The sequence below is a fragment of the Melanotaenia boesemani genome, chromosome 17, assembly GCF_017639745.1.
Source record: "Melanotaenia boesemani isolate fMelBoe1 chromosome 17, fMelBoe1.pri, whole genome shotgun sequence".
Lineage (NCBI taxonomy): Eukaryota > Metazoa > Chordata > Actinopteri > Atheriniformes > Melanotaeniidae > Melanotaenia > Melanotaenia boesemani.
This window is the reverse complement of record NC_055698.1, coordinates 24,037,419-24,052,768: the sequence shown is the minus strand read 5'-3', so window position 1 is coordinate 24,052,768 and position 15,350 is coordinate 24,037,419. Positions and strand designations below refer to the sequence as shown.

Genomic DNA, 15,350 nt, shown 5'->3' with positions numbered 1-15,350 from the left:
TCACTGTGTGAACGGGAAGCTGCTTCTCTGCTGACAGTAATAAACTCCTGAATCTTCAGCCTGAACTCCACTAATGGTCAGAGTGTAGTCAGAACCAGATCCACTTCCACTAAAACGACTCGGAATTCCAGAGTGAAGAGTTGTAGCATAACGAATCAGAAGTTTAGGAGCTTCTCCTGGTTTCTGAAGGTACCAGTTAAGATAGCTGCTAACACTTGTGCTGGTTTTACATGTGATGGAGACAGTCTGTCCTGGAACAACAGACTGAGATCCAGGAGTCTGAGTCAGGATGATTTCTCCTGATGAACCTGGAAAACAGTAGAAGAGTTACTGAGACAAATCCAGCTTTGAGAAAGATGAAGAAAGATTTTTCTTTAAGATGGAGAATAGATGGAAGAAGGTGAAAGCTGCTTGTTTCAGTGTTTCTCCATCACAGCAGAACATCATTGTGGTGAACCTGGTTGCATCCTGAAGCAAAGTTTCCACAAGAGAGTCTCACCCTGAACAAGGAGCCCCAGGGTGGTCAGCAGTAGAGTCAATGACATCATCATTGTGCTGCTGGTGTGTTCAGTGTCTCTGAAAGGTCTGAACAGCCACTGATTAACACTGACCTCTTAACAGCTGGGAGCAGAGAGGCAGGACACATATGCAAACACACACAGTCAGTCAGCTGCAGCAGTCCTCTACATGTCATCATGTTTCATCTTCACATGTTAGAATTTTCCACCAGGAAATAAAATTCTTTTAGAATCATTTGATGCAGCAGCTTGTGAACATGTTCAATTAATTTATTTTAGTAATAAGATCTTTTCTGACATAAATTGGAGGTATTAGTGCGTAAAAATCTTTATGTTTGGATGTTATTATTTGGTGGTTTTGTAATGATAGAATTCTTCAAGTCTCCATGCAGCATCTTAAGAACGTCTCATGAAAATAACAATAAAAATGAGGATTGAAAATTAAAACCTGGAGGTTAAAATGACTTGATATCCAGTCTTTAACTGTTTTCAATTTTGGGGTCAAATAAAAATTGTACGAAGGAAAATGTTTCTACATTTTAATTAGCATAAAAAATTTGTAGAATAAGTAAATAAATACATCAAATTTAGAGAACCGAATCCCAAAAGGAAAAATGAAGCTCCATGTCATCAAGAGTCATGTGATCCAACTGAAAGCTGCTCTGTAGTCACTAAACACACCTTGCTGAGCGTAACTGCTCCATTTCTTTCTGCTGGACAGACTTTGAGCTCCACAGTATTAACTGTGTTTTTATTCTTTGCTTTTTAATGCTTACAGTTGACTCAGCAGAAAGTTTTATATTATTGTTGTTTAAAGAAATATTCTGGAAATTTGGGGGATGTTTTATCTACTTTTAATTATTATTTATTTTATAAGTTGTCTGATGATGATCAGCATCGTCATCCACTTTTACCTTTTAAGGTTTAGTACGATTAAGACAGTCACCAGCACAAGGTCACAAGCTTTTTCTATGACTGTCACATGATGCTGCTCCATGATCCTTTCTGCAGAACATTATAGATATTAATAGATAAAAAAAATGGCTCTCTAATCATAATAATGTTTGTTTCCATGAAGATAGTTTTCAGTTAATAAAGTTGTTGTGACATGAAATATTAATAATTTTATTAAATGTTCTGAAGATTTTCTGGTTCTTTAATATTTCTGCATGTGTGTGTGTGTGTTTGCTTTTTAATGCTTACAGTTGACTCAGAGGAAAGTTTTATTATTGTTGTTTGAAGTTATATTCTGGAAATTTGGAGGATTTTTTTCTCTACTTTTAATTAATATTTATTTGGTCATTTTTCTGGTGATGATCAGCATCTTCACCAATATTTACCTTTTAAGTTCAGTAATGGCACAAGGTCACAAGCTTTATCTTTTACTGTGATAGGATGCTGCTCCATGATCCTTTCTGCAAAACATTATAGATGTTAATGAATAAATAGATAAAACACGACTCTATAGTCATAATAATGTGTGTTTCCATCAAGATAGTTATCTGTTGATAAAATTGCTGTGATCGCAATTACGAATAATTTTAATAAGTTCTGAAGATTTACTGGTTCTTAAACCTTTCTCGTTTGAGTGTGTGTGTGTGTGTGTTAAGTGAACTTTATCAGTCAGTTGAGTTTTTGTTCAGTCTGAGGGAAGTTTTTGTATGACTGTATTTCACTGTGTGAACACCCACTGACTGTTGATGCTATGAAAACTCTGACAGTAATAAACTCCTGCATCTTCAGCCTGAACTCCACTGATGGTCAGAGTGAAGTCAACTCCATTCCCTGCTCCACTTCCACTGAATCTGGAGGAGATTCCTGAAAATCTGTCTGATGTCCAGTAGATCAGAGCTTTAGGAGTTTCTCCAGGTTTCTGATGGTACCAGGCCAGGTAGTACTTTGAACCAGAATAGTGATATACTGTTGGACTGGCCTTACAGTCAATAGTGACAGTTTGTCCGAGCTGACTGACAATGTGAGAAAGCTGCTTCACCCCAGTCAATCAGATGAGTGCTTTGTACCGCTCTGTATGAATCTAATCCATTAGACTATTATAAATCAGTTACTTTGGGAGGATAAAACTTTGCCTCTGGCCAGAAATTAAAGTTACTTGTTCTGTAATCAGTCCAAACATGCTTCATCTGGGTCTTTAGTAACATGTCATTTCATATAGGCAAGGCAAGGCAAGGCAGTTTATTTGTATAGCACATTTCATGTACAGGACAATTCAAAGTGCTTCACATAAAACAAAGACATTACAGATATTTAGAATAGTAAAAGGCATCAACACATAATCAACACATAATCACAATAAAATAATAAATTACATTAAAATGATTAAAAGCAAGATAAGTTAAAAAAAGTTACCGTGCAGATTTCATGCATAGGCGCATGAGAAAAGAAAAGTTTTTAACCTGGATTTAAAAATGTCTACATTTGGGGAAAGTTTAATCTCCACTGGCAGTTTGTTCCATTTGTTTGCAGCATAACAGCTAAATGCTGCTTCTCCATGTTTAGTCTGGACTCTGGCCTGGACTAGTTGACCAGAGTCTTTGGATCTAAGAGCTCTGCTAGGTTTATATTCTCTGAACATATCACAGATGTATTCTGGGCCTAAACCATTCTGGGATTTGTAAATGATCAGAAGGGTTTTAAAATCTATTCTGTGACTGACTGGAAGCCAGTGTAAAGATTTTAAAACTGGTGTGATGTGTTCAGATCTCTTAGTCCTGGTTAAAACTCTAGCAGCAGCGTTCTGGATGAGCTGCAGATGTTTAATGCTCTTTTTAGGAAGTCCTGTTAAAAGACCATTACAGTAATCCAGTCTACTGGAGATGAATGCATGGATGAGTTTCTCTTGGTCTTTCTGGGAGACTAAACTTTTAATTCTGTTGATGTTTCTGAGCTGGTAAAAAGCTGTCTTAGTGACAGCTTTGATATGGCTGCTGAAAGTCAGATCTGAGTCTATCAACACTCCCAGGTTACGAACTTGGTTGGTAATTTTAAGAGCCCGAGTCTCCAGGTGTTTGCCAATGCTGACCCTCTTCTCTTTGCTACCAAACAGAATAATCTCAGTTTTGTCTTCATTTAATTGTAGGAAATTCTCCCTCATCCAGGTGTTTATTTGCTCCAGACACTGACACATTAAGTCTATTGGACTGCAGTCATCTGGTGACAGAGACACATAAAGTTGTGTATCATCTGCATAACTTTGATAACTAATGCTATAGTTTTGTAATATTTTACCCAAAGGGAGCATATACAAGTTGAACAGAAGAGGTCCAAGGACTGACCCCTGGGGGACTCCACAAGTCATGGCCACTCGCTCGGATTCATAGCTGCCGATCGTAACAAAATAACTCCGGCCTTCTAAATAGGACCTGAACCAGTTAAGGACCGCTCCAGAAAGTCCAACCCAGTTTTCCAGCCTGTGCAACAGGATTCTGTGATCTACAGTATCAAACGCAGCACTGAGATCCAACAGAACCAGGACTGATACTTGACCAGAATCGGTATTCAACCTAATGTCATTTAACACTTTGACCAGAGCTGTTTCAGTGCTGTGATGAGGTCGGAAGCCGGACTGAAATTTATCAAGATTTCCACTTTCATTTAAAAAGTCATGAAGCTGGTGAAATACAACTTTTTCAATAATCTTGGAAATAAAAGAGAGGTTAGAGACAGGTCTATAGTTGTTCATTATAGAGGCGTCTAGAGTCCTTTTCTTTAGGAGTGGCTTAATAGCAGCTATCTTTAGTGACTTGGGAAAAAAGCCTGATGCCAGTGAGCTGTTAACTATCAGTAGGAGATCACTTTCTACTGAGGTAAAAACTGTTTTTAAAAAGTCGGATGGTATCATGTCCAGAGTGCATGTTGTTGATTTCAAATGCCAAACTGTTTCTTGTAGGACTTTTAAATTCACCATTTTAAATTGTGACATGACATCAGAATTATTTCCGGGTTTTAGACACAGACTAATTTTCTTGTTTGACTGTGTGGAATTAATATTTTGCCTAATTGTTTTAATTTTTTGGCTAAAAAAGTTTGCAAATTGGTTGCATTTCTCAGTGGAAAGGAGCTCTGGGCTTATCTGTTTGGGAGGATTTGTAAGTTTTTCAATAATAGCAAACAGAGTGCGAGAATTGTTGACATTCCTGTTAATCATTTCAGATAAATGCAGCTCTCTGGCCTTGCACAGCTCATTGTTATAGTTACGTAGGCTTTGTTTGTACAGCTCATAGTAAATTTGAAGTTTATTTTTCCGCCATTTCCGCTCAGTTTTTCTGCATTCTCTTTTTAGGCTGGTAACCACAGTGGTGTTTCTCCATGGTGTTTTCTGTTTGCTCAAGTTGCTCTTGATTCTTATCGGTGCAACAGCATCCATTACATTCAAGATTTTCAGATTGAAATTATCCAGGAGTCCATCAACTGACTCTGCACTGGTTGTTGGTAACATCGCTATGGCCTCCACAAACTTAGCACTTGTTCTTTCATTAATGTACCTCTTTCTAACGGAGAAGCAGGTTGGTTGAACATTCTGAGTGATCAGTAAATCAAACAAAATACAAAAATGGTCAGACAAGGCTAAGTCAGTGACCGCAACAGAAGAAATATCAACACCCTTTGAAATAACCAGGTCCAGAATGTGACCTCGAATGTGGGTCGGTTGTTTAACATGTTGCCACAAACCAAACATGTCCAATATGGAAGAAAATTCCTTGACATTACCATCCGTCATGTTATCTATGTGAATGTTAAAATCCCCAGTTAAGATGAAATGGTTAAAATCAGTAGAGATAACCGACAATAATTCAGAAAATTCATCAATAAAATTTACACAATGTCCTGGACGTCTGTAGATGATTAGAAATAGGATTTTAGGAATGCCCCTTAAAATAAAACTAAAATATTCAAAAGAAGTAAAATCACCAAATGACATTTCTTTACACTGGAATGAATCTTTAAATAAGGCAGCTTCTCCTCCCCCTTTCCTCCCGTTTCGACATTTATTCATAAAACTAAAATGAGGGGGTGCTGTTTCATTAAGAACTGTAGCGCTTGTGTCTTCTGTTAACCATGTTTCTGTCAGAAAAAGAAAATCTAAACTGTGAGAAATGATGAAGTCATTAACTAACAGTGACTTGTTGGACAGAGATCTAACATTTAGTACAGCTAGCTTTATGAAGTTTACACTGGTCTCTGTTGTATTCTGAGTTATACAAGGTACAGTTAACAGATTAGATCGATTCACCCCACAAGCTGACCGTGTTCGATTCCTTATTTTACTAACTAACACAGGAATCCTACTGGGTCCAGGCTTGATCTCAGAACAGCTGTCAGTAGTAGCAAAACTACAGCAAGGACCCTGAACGCATCATGGCATGTTATCTTTGTTGTGAATTCTAGATATATTAAGATATTATCATCCATCTGTTATTATGAAAACAAACTGTATATTTTATAAAAACACCTCTGCTGTGTGTTTGCAGTGAGTGTTTACTGAACTATATCAATGCTGGAGTAACTTCCAGCTGCAGCACTGAGTTCAGTTTCTGTTCAGTCTGACTGAAGGAGGTTTTTGTACGATGCTTTTTCACTGTGTGAACACGGGGCCACTATGATAACTCTGACAGTAATAAACTCCTGCATCTTCAGCCTGAACTCCACTGATGGTCAGAGTGAAGTCAACTCCATTCCCTGCTCCACTTCCACTGAATCTGGAGGAGATTCCTGAAAATCTGTCTGATGTTCTGTAGATCAGAGCTTTAGGAGCTTCTCCAGGTTTCTGATGGTACCAGGCCAGGTAGTACTGTGAACCAGAGTAGCGAGCTACTGTTGGATTGACTTTACAGTCAATAGTGACAGTTTGTCCGAGCTGCACTGATTTGGCTGCTGACTGAGTCACAACAACATTCTGTCCAACAGACCCTGAGGAGAGAGAAGAAACACTGGACATGAGATGGTGAGGTGAAACTCAGCTACACTCCAAATGATTTTCACATCACAGAACAATGATTTTCCTCACCCTGAGTGAAGCAGAGGAGAGTCCAGATGAGGACGCAGATCAAAGTCATGTTATTGATGAGGAGGATTTCTGTGGCTTCTGTTGTCATGAAGGACAGCTGTCAGTCATCCAGTCTTCAACTCTCAGGACTATAAACTCTCCCAGAGCACTGGAGCATGGTGCTGCTGATGCAAAGTGTTTCTCTATGGAAATGTTCTGACTCCAGCAGGGACTTGAATCTCTATGATTATGTTAATCAATAATTAATCACTTCATCAGAAGTTTAATTAAGTAAAAAATAATTTTGATATTTTTGTAAATTATTTGCTTTAGGAAATATTTTCTTAAACTGTTTATCATTTTCATTCATGTCTACAGTTTTAATTTCTAATTAAATATGTGGTTTTCAAATCATTATTAAGAAATTTTTGTTATTTTCCATATTTATATCATTGAAAAAATTAAATCTTTATTTTATTTTTGTTGTTTCTTTAAGGAACAGGATTGTTTGTGTTGAGTTTGTTGTGTTGAAAGTCAGAGAGCCGTGTCTCTCTACAGTCAGAGGTTTTTGTACGACGACTCAACCAGTTTGTATCACTGTGGTACACGTTCGGTGGAGGAACCAGACTGGAGCTTGGAAGTAAGTTAAATTTTTAAGATATGCTTAAAACTTTTATGTGTACAGAATTTTCATTAATTCATCTTTAAGTCTGAGATGTTGGGAGTTTTTTTTCCTCTAAATTTTCTTCATTAGTTTCTATCAGCAGCAACAAATGCAGCTTAATGTTTAATATTAGAAGAAAAAAACTAAAAATCCAGGATTCGTTAAAAAGGAGCCTTAAAATAATCACATATTTAGATATTTAAAGACTTGCAGTTTAAGTTTTATCAGAGGAAGGTTTGTTGTGTTGAAAGTCAGAGAGCCGTGTCTCTCTACAGTCAGAGGTTTTTGTACGACGACTTAACCAGTTTGTATCACTGTGGTGGACTTTTGGTGGAGGAACCAGACTGGATGTTGGAAGTAAGTTTGTGAATATCATAAAACTTTTTATTACTAAGGGACATAACTGTAGTCTTTTAAAATTTCACTTCTGATCGGAATGACGTAAAAATATTTCATATTTATATTTTGTTTTTAGTTTCTCTTAAATTAAAACAGATTTTGTTTTATCAAAGTAAAAATTTATCAAAGTTAAACAACTTCATTGATCAAAGAACAAAAATTATTTATTAGAATTATGTCTTCATTACATCTGAGAGTTTAGTTAAACTCATTCTGAGCAGTAGGTGAAATCTTTCTGTCAAATCTATAATGTCATCAGTGATAAAAATAAATTATTTTCAGCTGCATAAAAATGTTTTAATTGGTGAAAACCTGTTTCTTAGAAATATCTGTTACATTTTAAAAACAGTATTTATTCTTCTTGTTAAACCATCTTGTCCTTAAACAGTGGAAATGATCAGTTGCTGCTTTCCTGCAAAGTAGAACAGCAGCTATGTTTGTACCAGGATTTCAGTGATATACAGAATGTTTAAGATCACAACATTTACACATTTTTAATCTGAGTTTCATTGTTGAATTTTGTGAATAATTTTTCAACTTTTTTGTACTTATAAGTTTCTGTAATTTATTAAGAGATTAATAGTGCAGTTAACGTTTTTATGTTAAACATGTTCAGTAGTTTCATGTTTGTCAGCTCATATGAGGATTCTGTGTCCTGACATGCATGAAAGGTTTCTAAAAGGGAAGTGAAACAATGTGCGAGAGATGAAGCAGATAAAATGTTACTGAAACTTCTTAAAGGAGGAAATCTCCTCTCTTACAGTAAAGGTGTCCAACTGTCTTCTGGATGATTGACAGCTGTGTGGTTCATGTCCGCTAATCTGATTGGTGTCTCCTAGGTGATGCTCGTCCCACCCTGACGGTGCTGCCCCCCTCCACAGAGGAGCTGCAGCAGGGGAAGGCCACACTCATGTGTCTGGCCAACAAGGGCTTCCCCTCAGACTGGAGTCTGTCCTGGAAGGTGGACGGCAGCAGCAGCAGCAGCTATGAGGACAGCAGGAGCCCCGGGGTGCTGCAGAAGGACGGCCACTACAGCTGGAGCAGCACCCTGAGGCTCTCTGCAGACCAGTGGAGGAAGGTGGGCTCTGTGTCCTGTGAGGCCACCCAGGGCTCCCAGTCTCCACTCTCAGAGATACTGAGGAGAGACCAGTGTTCCCAGTACTGACCTGATTTACTGGGACTCTCACGTGATTTCTCTCTGTCACTGATCTCTGACTCTTTATTTCATTTCTTCCATTTTCTCTAAGCTTTTTTTCTAGTTAGTTTCTCTGTTCATTTGTGTTTCTTCACAATAAAGAATTTTTTTTGTCAAACAGATTTTTCTGTGTTCTGTGTTCTTTCAACATGTAGAGATGATTACGAGATATTCAAAATCAGTTTTAACTGTTTTGTTGCAGCCTTGACATCAGGTTATATGAAAAGTTCACTAATTATTGTTAATTTATTGAAAACCAATGATTATTTTTTATGTAAGTTTAACATAATTATACCATCAATATAAAAACCCTTCATCAGAGAAAAATCTCTTCTGTATATTTAGGAAAGGCGAAAGGCAAATTTATTTGTATAGCACATTTCATGTACAAGACAATTCAAAGTTCTTTACATAAAACATAACAGCATCTTGCAGAAAGCAATAACAAGTGCATAAAAAACAAAGATTAAAAGATATAAAATTAATTAAATATACCAGAAAGAAAAAAATAAAATAAAATAGATAAAATTCAAGTAATAAAGTTCCAGTGTGGGAAAGATAGAATTTAAATTTGATCATTTAAAAATTCCAGCTTATTTTGACTACTAAATAAAAACTATTAAATACAGCAGAGAACAGGTGGGTATTTAACCTGCATTTAAATAAACTGAGTGTTTCAGCTGATCTGAGGCTTTCTGGGAGTTTGTTCCAGACATGTGGAGCATAGAAGCTGAATGCAGCTTCTCCATGTTTAGTTCTGACTCCAGGAACTGATAAGAAACTGGATCCAGATGACCTGAAGGTTCTGGTACATTCATACTGGGTCAAGAAATCACTGATGTATTTTGGTCCTAAACCATTCAGAGCTTTATATACCAGCAGCACAAATTTAAAGTCTATTCTCTGATGAACAGGCAGCCAGTATGACGACTATTTACGTCTAGAATTCAGATTTGCTGCAACACAAAATATATAGTATTAAAAAATATAAAAAATGAAGTTTTAAAATAGTGTTTAAAAGAATAACTTTACATCTAAAATATTAAATTTATGTCAGTAATTTAAAATTACACATGACTGTTTTGTTGTTCTTTGTCCTATAAAGTCAAAAAGCTAAAATAAAAATTTTCTCATTGATGCTTGTCTGAAGATTAAAATCTATAGTCTTTTTGAGATATTAATTCATAAAACTTAATTTGATAACAAAAATCTTTGCAGTTTAGTCTCAGTTCTTGTCCTGTTTTAGTTTCAGTGCAGCTGTTGGTTCAGATCAGTTCCTCTCCAGCTGAGGGAGGTTTTTGTACGACGTTGTATCACTGTGTGAGCGGCCAGTTGCTACCCTGCTGACAGTAATAAACTCCTGAATCTTCAGCCTGAACTCCACTGATGGTCAGAGTGTAGTCAGAACCAGATCCACTTCCACTAAAACGACTCGGAATTCCAGAGTGAAGAGTTGTAGAATAATAAATCAGAAGTTTAGGAGCTGCTCCTGGTTTCTGAAGATACCAGGTAAGATAGCTGCCAACACTTGTACTGGTTTTACATGTGATGGAGACAGTCTGTCCTGGAACAACAGACTGAGATCCAGGAGTCTGAGTCAGGATGATTTCTCCTGATGAACCTGGAAAACAGTAGAAGAGTTACTGAGACAAATCCAGCTTTGAGAAAGATGAAGAAAGATTTTTCTTTAAGATGGAGAATAGATGGAAGAAGGTGAAAGCTGCTTGTTTCAGTGTTTCTCCATCACAGCAGAACATCATTGTGGTGAACCTGGTTGCATCCTGAAGCAAAGTTTCCACAAGAGAGTCTCACCCTGAACAAGGAGCCCCAGGGTGGTCAGCAGTAGAGTCAATGACATCATCATTGTGAATATCATAAAACTTTTTATTATTAGGGGACATAACTGTAGTCTTTTAAAATTTCACTTCTGATCGGAATGACGTAAAAATCTTTCATATTTATATTTTGTTTTTAGTTTCTCTTAAATTAAAACAGATTTTGTTTTATCAAAGTAAAAATTTACCAAAGTTAAACAACTTCATTGATCAAAGAACAAAAATTATTTATTAGAATTATGTCTTCATTAGATTTGAGAGTTTAGTTAAACTCATTCTGAGCAGTAGGTGAAATCTTTCTGTCAAATCTATAATGTCATCAGTGATAAAAATAAATTATTTTCAGCTGCATAAAAATGTTTTCATTGGTGAAAACCTGTTTCTTAGAAATATCTGTTACATTTTAAAAACAGTATTTATTATGGGTGCCAATGCTGTAAGGCATTGGCAACATATTGCTATTGCCTTTTTTTGTCCGCTCAAAACTTTGGCGACTATCTCCTCCTACAGCTTTCACTCTACCCCCACAAAAGTTATATCAAACTGTGCATCTCGATCGGGACATGTGTGGTATGACTTTTCTTGTACAAAAGTCTGGCGGTTCTCGAGTAAATCGCAATAAACCGCGATTTTCGGTCCCATAGGAATGAATGGGATTTGGGTCAGATCAGCCCAAAAACATAGGTCACTTTGGAAGCCTACAGCTCAGCCATACATTCACCTAGAAACGCCATTCAAAGTTTAAACGGGTCACGAAAGATAAACATATAACTGGTCCGAAGGGCATTTTCATATCTCTTACAGTTTGTTCACAATCACTGTTCAAGTTTTAGCAAAAACTGCCAAAATCCTCTCCCTCTGCCTCACTCTAGCTTTTGCTTCAAAAAGACATGCTTAAACAAAGTTCTCTCACGGCCAGAGTTTTTGCTCTACAGACACAATTTTTACATCAAAACGTAGGTTTTTTTTGTTGGCTTCAATTTATCAGGAGCTCATTTTGGCCTAGGACGTACAGATTTGGAGCTACAGAGCTTGGAAAGACCCAAAGTTTTCTCTCCCCATGCAAAATCTCCATTGACTCTGCTGAGATGCAACCATTTTTAAAACTGCTGCCATTTAAGTTCTGTTTGCAGTACAGTGACAAGACTTATATCCTCGTGTTCCTCAAAACCTCCTGCACGCAACGGTGAAAGAATTATTTTGATATGTATTACGGTTTGCTTTCAGCAGCAAGAAATTTTGGAGGCTTGCACACAGTGATTTCACAGTGCTCTGTGTGTATGTGTAACCTGAGCCTGCCTGTCTGCTGATTGGGGGAAAGGGTGGGGGCATGGTTGCCATGGAAGCAGCTGCTGTCATTGCAAAGAGCCACTGTTTATCCCTTTCATACCTGTCAATCTGCAGATTTTGCAATCATGCTGAGATTAACCTTTTTTTTTCCTCTGTCACTTTTCATCCTGGACACATCTAGATGCCCCCCCCCCGGAAACATGAAGTGACTCTAACTCTGGACTGGGTTGACCAAAGAACTTGAAACTTTCCAGTTTTACTGAAAGTCCCTATCTGAACATGTTTGTACAAGTAAAGTCACTGCAGCGCCACCTAGTGGCCGCCTGATTTCTGCAGATTTTCCGATCACGCTGACGTTTGGCAGTTTTCATCTGACGCCCGATCCGAGCACGCTCGTGCGCGCGTGGCGTCTGCGGCGCCACCTAGTGGCCGTACGGGATGTTTAATGGCGTCACATTCGCGGACGGGTTTGCCTCCGTCTCACGCCGTCTCCCTCGCGCCGGCTGGTTCCCTCGCGGCGGCAGCACGGCCGGCACGCCAGGGGGGCGGCGGGGTTACCGGCGCATTGGCACCCATCAAAATTTCTTTGAAATTTTCTAGTTCTTCTTGTTAAACCATCTTGTCCTTCAACAGTGGAAATGATCAGTTGCTGCTTTCCTGCAAAGTAGAACAGCAGCTATGTTTGTACCAGGATTTCAGTGATATACAGAATGTTTAAGATCACAACATTTACACATTTTTAATCTGAGTTTCATTGGTGAATTTTGTGAATAATTGTTCAACTTTTTAACCTAAAAGTTTCTGTAATTTATTTAGAGATTTGAAGTGCAGTTAATGTTTTTATGTTAAACATGTTCAGTAGCTTCATGTATGTCAGCTCATATGAGGATTCTGTGTCCTGACATGCATGAAAGGTTTCTAAAAGGGAAGTGAAACAATGTGCGAGAGATGAAGCAGATAAAATGTTACTGAAACTTCTTAAAGGAGGGAAATCTCCTCTCTCACAGTAAAGGTGTCCAACTGTCTTCTGGATGATTGACAGCTGTGTGGTACTTGTCCGCTAATCTGATTGGTGTCTCCTAGGTGATGTCCGTCCCACCCTGACGGTGCTGCCCCCTTCCACAGAGGAGCTGCAGCAGGGGAAGGCCACACTCATGTGTCTGGCCAACAAGGGCTTCCCCTCAGACTGGAGTCTGTCCTGGAAGGTGGACGGCAGCAGCAGCAGCAGCTATGAGGACAGCAGGAGCCCCGGGGTGCTGCAGAAGGACGGCCACTACAGCTGGAGCAGCACCCTGAGGCTCTCTGCAGACCAGTGGAGGAAGGTGGGCTCTGTGACCTGTGAGGCCACCCAGGGCTCCCAGTCTCCACTCTCAGAGACACTGAGGAGAGACCAGTGTTCCCAGTACTGACCTCATTTACTGGAACTCTGACATGTTTTTATTCTGTCTCTGATCTTTGACTCTTTATTTCATTTCTTTCTTTTCCTCAAAGCTGTTTTCTAATTCTTATTTTGTCTGTTCATGTGTTTCTACACAATAAAGATTTTTATATCAAACAGATTTTTCGGTTTCTTACAACATGTAGAGATGATTATGAGATATTCAAAAAAGGTTTTTACTGCTTTGTTCCAGTGTTTAAATATTGTTTTATTATTCTCTGATAATAAATATCTGTTCATCAAATCATCTGTTTTTCATTTTTGTTCATATAAATGTGACCTACTGATCTTTTTTCAGTGACTATATAGACTGGATGAAATTGAAAAACTGAGACAAAACAGTTGTTTTAGGTTTTATATGGTGAAGCTAAAACTTATTGTTTTGCATAAAGGATAAAATTATATAGACTTTAGGCCATATCAAATGGTGACTAATTAATGTTAATTTGGTGGAATCAAATCATTATTTTGATGAAGGTTTAGCATAATAATTACTATTGATATGAAAAGCCTTCATCACAGAAAATATCTCTTATGTATATTTCTTCAGGTTTGCTGTATCTCAAAAATATTAAATATTTATTAATATAACATCATGCTTTAAAACGGTGGTTCAGGGAATCATTTCACATTAAACTTTTCATTTTCTCTCAGCAACTTTAAGATTTTGTTTTTGTTGTACTTTATGCAGTAAAATAAAATAATTAAAACCAAACTTTTCTCACTTATGTTTGTCAGATCTAAATAAATCATCTTTGTAAGATATTATTTCATAAAACTTAATTTGCTACGATAAAAGAAAAATCCTCAGTTTTTTGGTTCCTCTCCTGTTTTAGTCTCAGTGCAGCTGTTGGTTCAGATCAGTTCCTCTCCAGCTGAGGGAGGTTTTTGTACGACGTTGTATCACTGTGTGAACGGGAAGTTGTTATGCTGCTGACAGTAATAAACTCCTGAATCTTCAGCCTGAACTCCACTGATGGTCAGAGTGTAGTCAGAACCAGATCCACTTCCACTAAAACGACTCGGAATTCCAGAGTGACGACTTGAAGAATGATAAATCAGGAGTTTAGGAGCTTCTCCTGGTTTCTGAAGGTGCCAGTTAAGACAGCTGCCAACACTTGTACTGGTTTTACATTTGATGGAGACAGTCTGTCCTGGAACAACAGACTGAGATCCAGGAGTCTGAGTCAGGATGATTTCTCCTGATGAACCTGGAAAACAGTAGAAGAGTTACTGAGACAAATCCAGCTTTGAGAAAGATGAAGAAAGATTTTTCTTTAAGATGGAGAATAGATGGAAGAAGGTGAAAGCTGCTTGTTTCAGTGTTTCTCCATCACAGCAGAACATCATTGTGGTGAACCTGGTTGCATCCTGAAGCAAAGTTTTCACAAGAGAGTCTCACCCTGAACAAGGAGCCCCAGGGTGGTCAGCAGTAGAGTCAGTGACATCATCATTGTGCTGCTGGTGTGTTCAGTGTCTCTGAAAGGTCTGAACAGCCACTGATCAACACTGACCTCTTAACAGCTGGGAGCAGAGAGGCAGGACACATATGCAAACACACACAGTCACTCAGCTGTAGAAATGGATGAATCCAGACTCTTATTCATAACGTTGACGTCTCAGCTAATACAAAATAAATTCTAGTAAATATTTTATAAATAGAAAGAGTTTTTGTTTTCTATAAGTTTTTTTTTTTTTTTTTACTTAAAGCTAAGAGGTGACACACACTGAGTGGAAGATCTGATGTATGTTTGCAGATAAAACTTTGGATTTAGGGAAACTTGTTACACAAAGTTTTTGGTCATTGTTCATGTTGTAAACTTTGATCAAATGTTTGTGTTTAATATGAAGTCTCTGCAGTAACTTCCAACTGCAGCAGGCAGTTCTGTCCTTTTCAGTGTTATTAAGGAGGATTTATGTAAAACTGTTTTAATGTGCTGCACACAGAACAGGAAACCGGGTTGTCTTGGCAATAAATAGATAATAAAAAGATAAACATCAAAGACA

At 37.8% G+C, this 15,350-nt stretch overlaps 1 long non-coding RNA gene and 4 gene segments (V, D, J or C); 1 reads left to right on the top strand and 4 right to left on the bottom strand.

Annotated features, from left to right (window-relative positions):
- Positions 1 to 588, bottom strand: LOC121656234. The segment is given in 2 exon segments: positions 1 to 308; positions 500 to 588. Coding segments are annotated over 2 exon segments (360 nt in total).
- Positions 589 to 6,005: 5,417 nt separating this feature from the next.
- LOC121656217 lies at positions 6,006 to 6,612 on the bottom strand. The segment is given in 2 exon segments: positions 6,006 to 6,446; positions 6,544 to 6,612. Coding segments are annotated over 2 exon segments (384 nt in total).
- Positions 6,613 to 6,803: 191 nt separating this feature from the next.
- On the top strand, positions 6,804 to 8,563 carry LOC121656262. Its single transcript, XR_006013378.1, has 3 exons — positions 6,804 to 6,813; positions 7,019 to 7,162; positions 8,425 to 8,563. It is a non-coding gene; the product is annotated as an uncharacterized LOC121656262 (long non-coding RNA).
- A 1,297-nt stretch (positions 8,564 to 9,860) lies between these two features.
- On the bottom strand, positions 9,861 to 10,644 carry LOC121656236. The segment is given in 2 exon segments: positions 9,861 to 10,401; positions 10,593 to 10,644. Coding segments are annotated over 2 exon segments (360 nt in total).
- A 3,602-nt stretch (positions 10,645 to 14,246) lies between these two features.
- On the bottom strand, positions 14,247 to 14,852 carry LOC121656226. The segment is given in 2 exon segments: positions 14,247 to 14,554; positions 14,746 to 14,852. Coding segments are annotated over 2 exon segments (360 nt in total).
- Between the last annotated feature and the right edge of the window lie 498 nt (positions 14,853 to 15,350).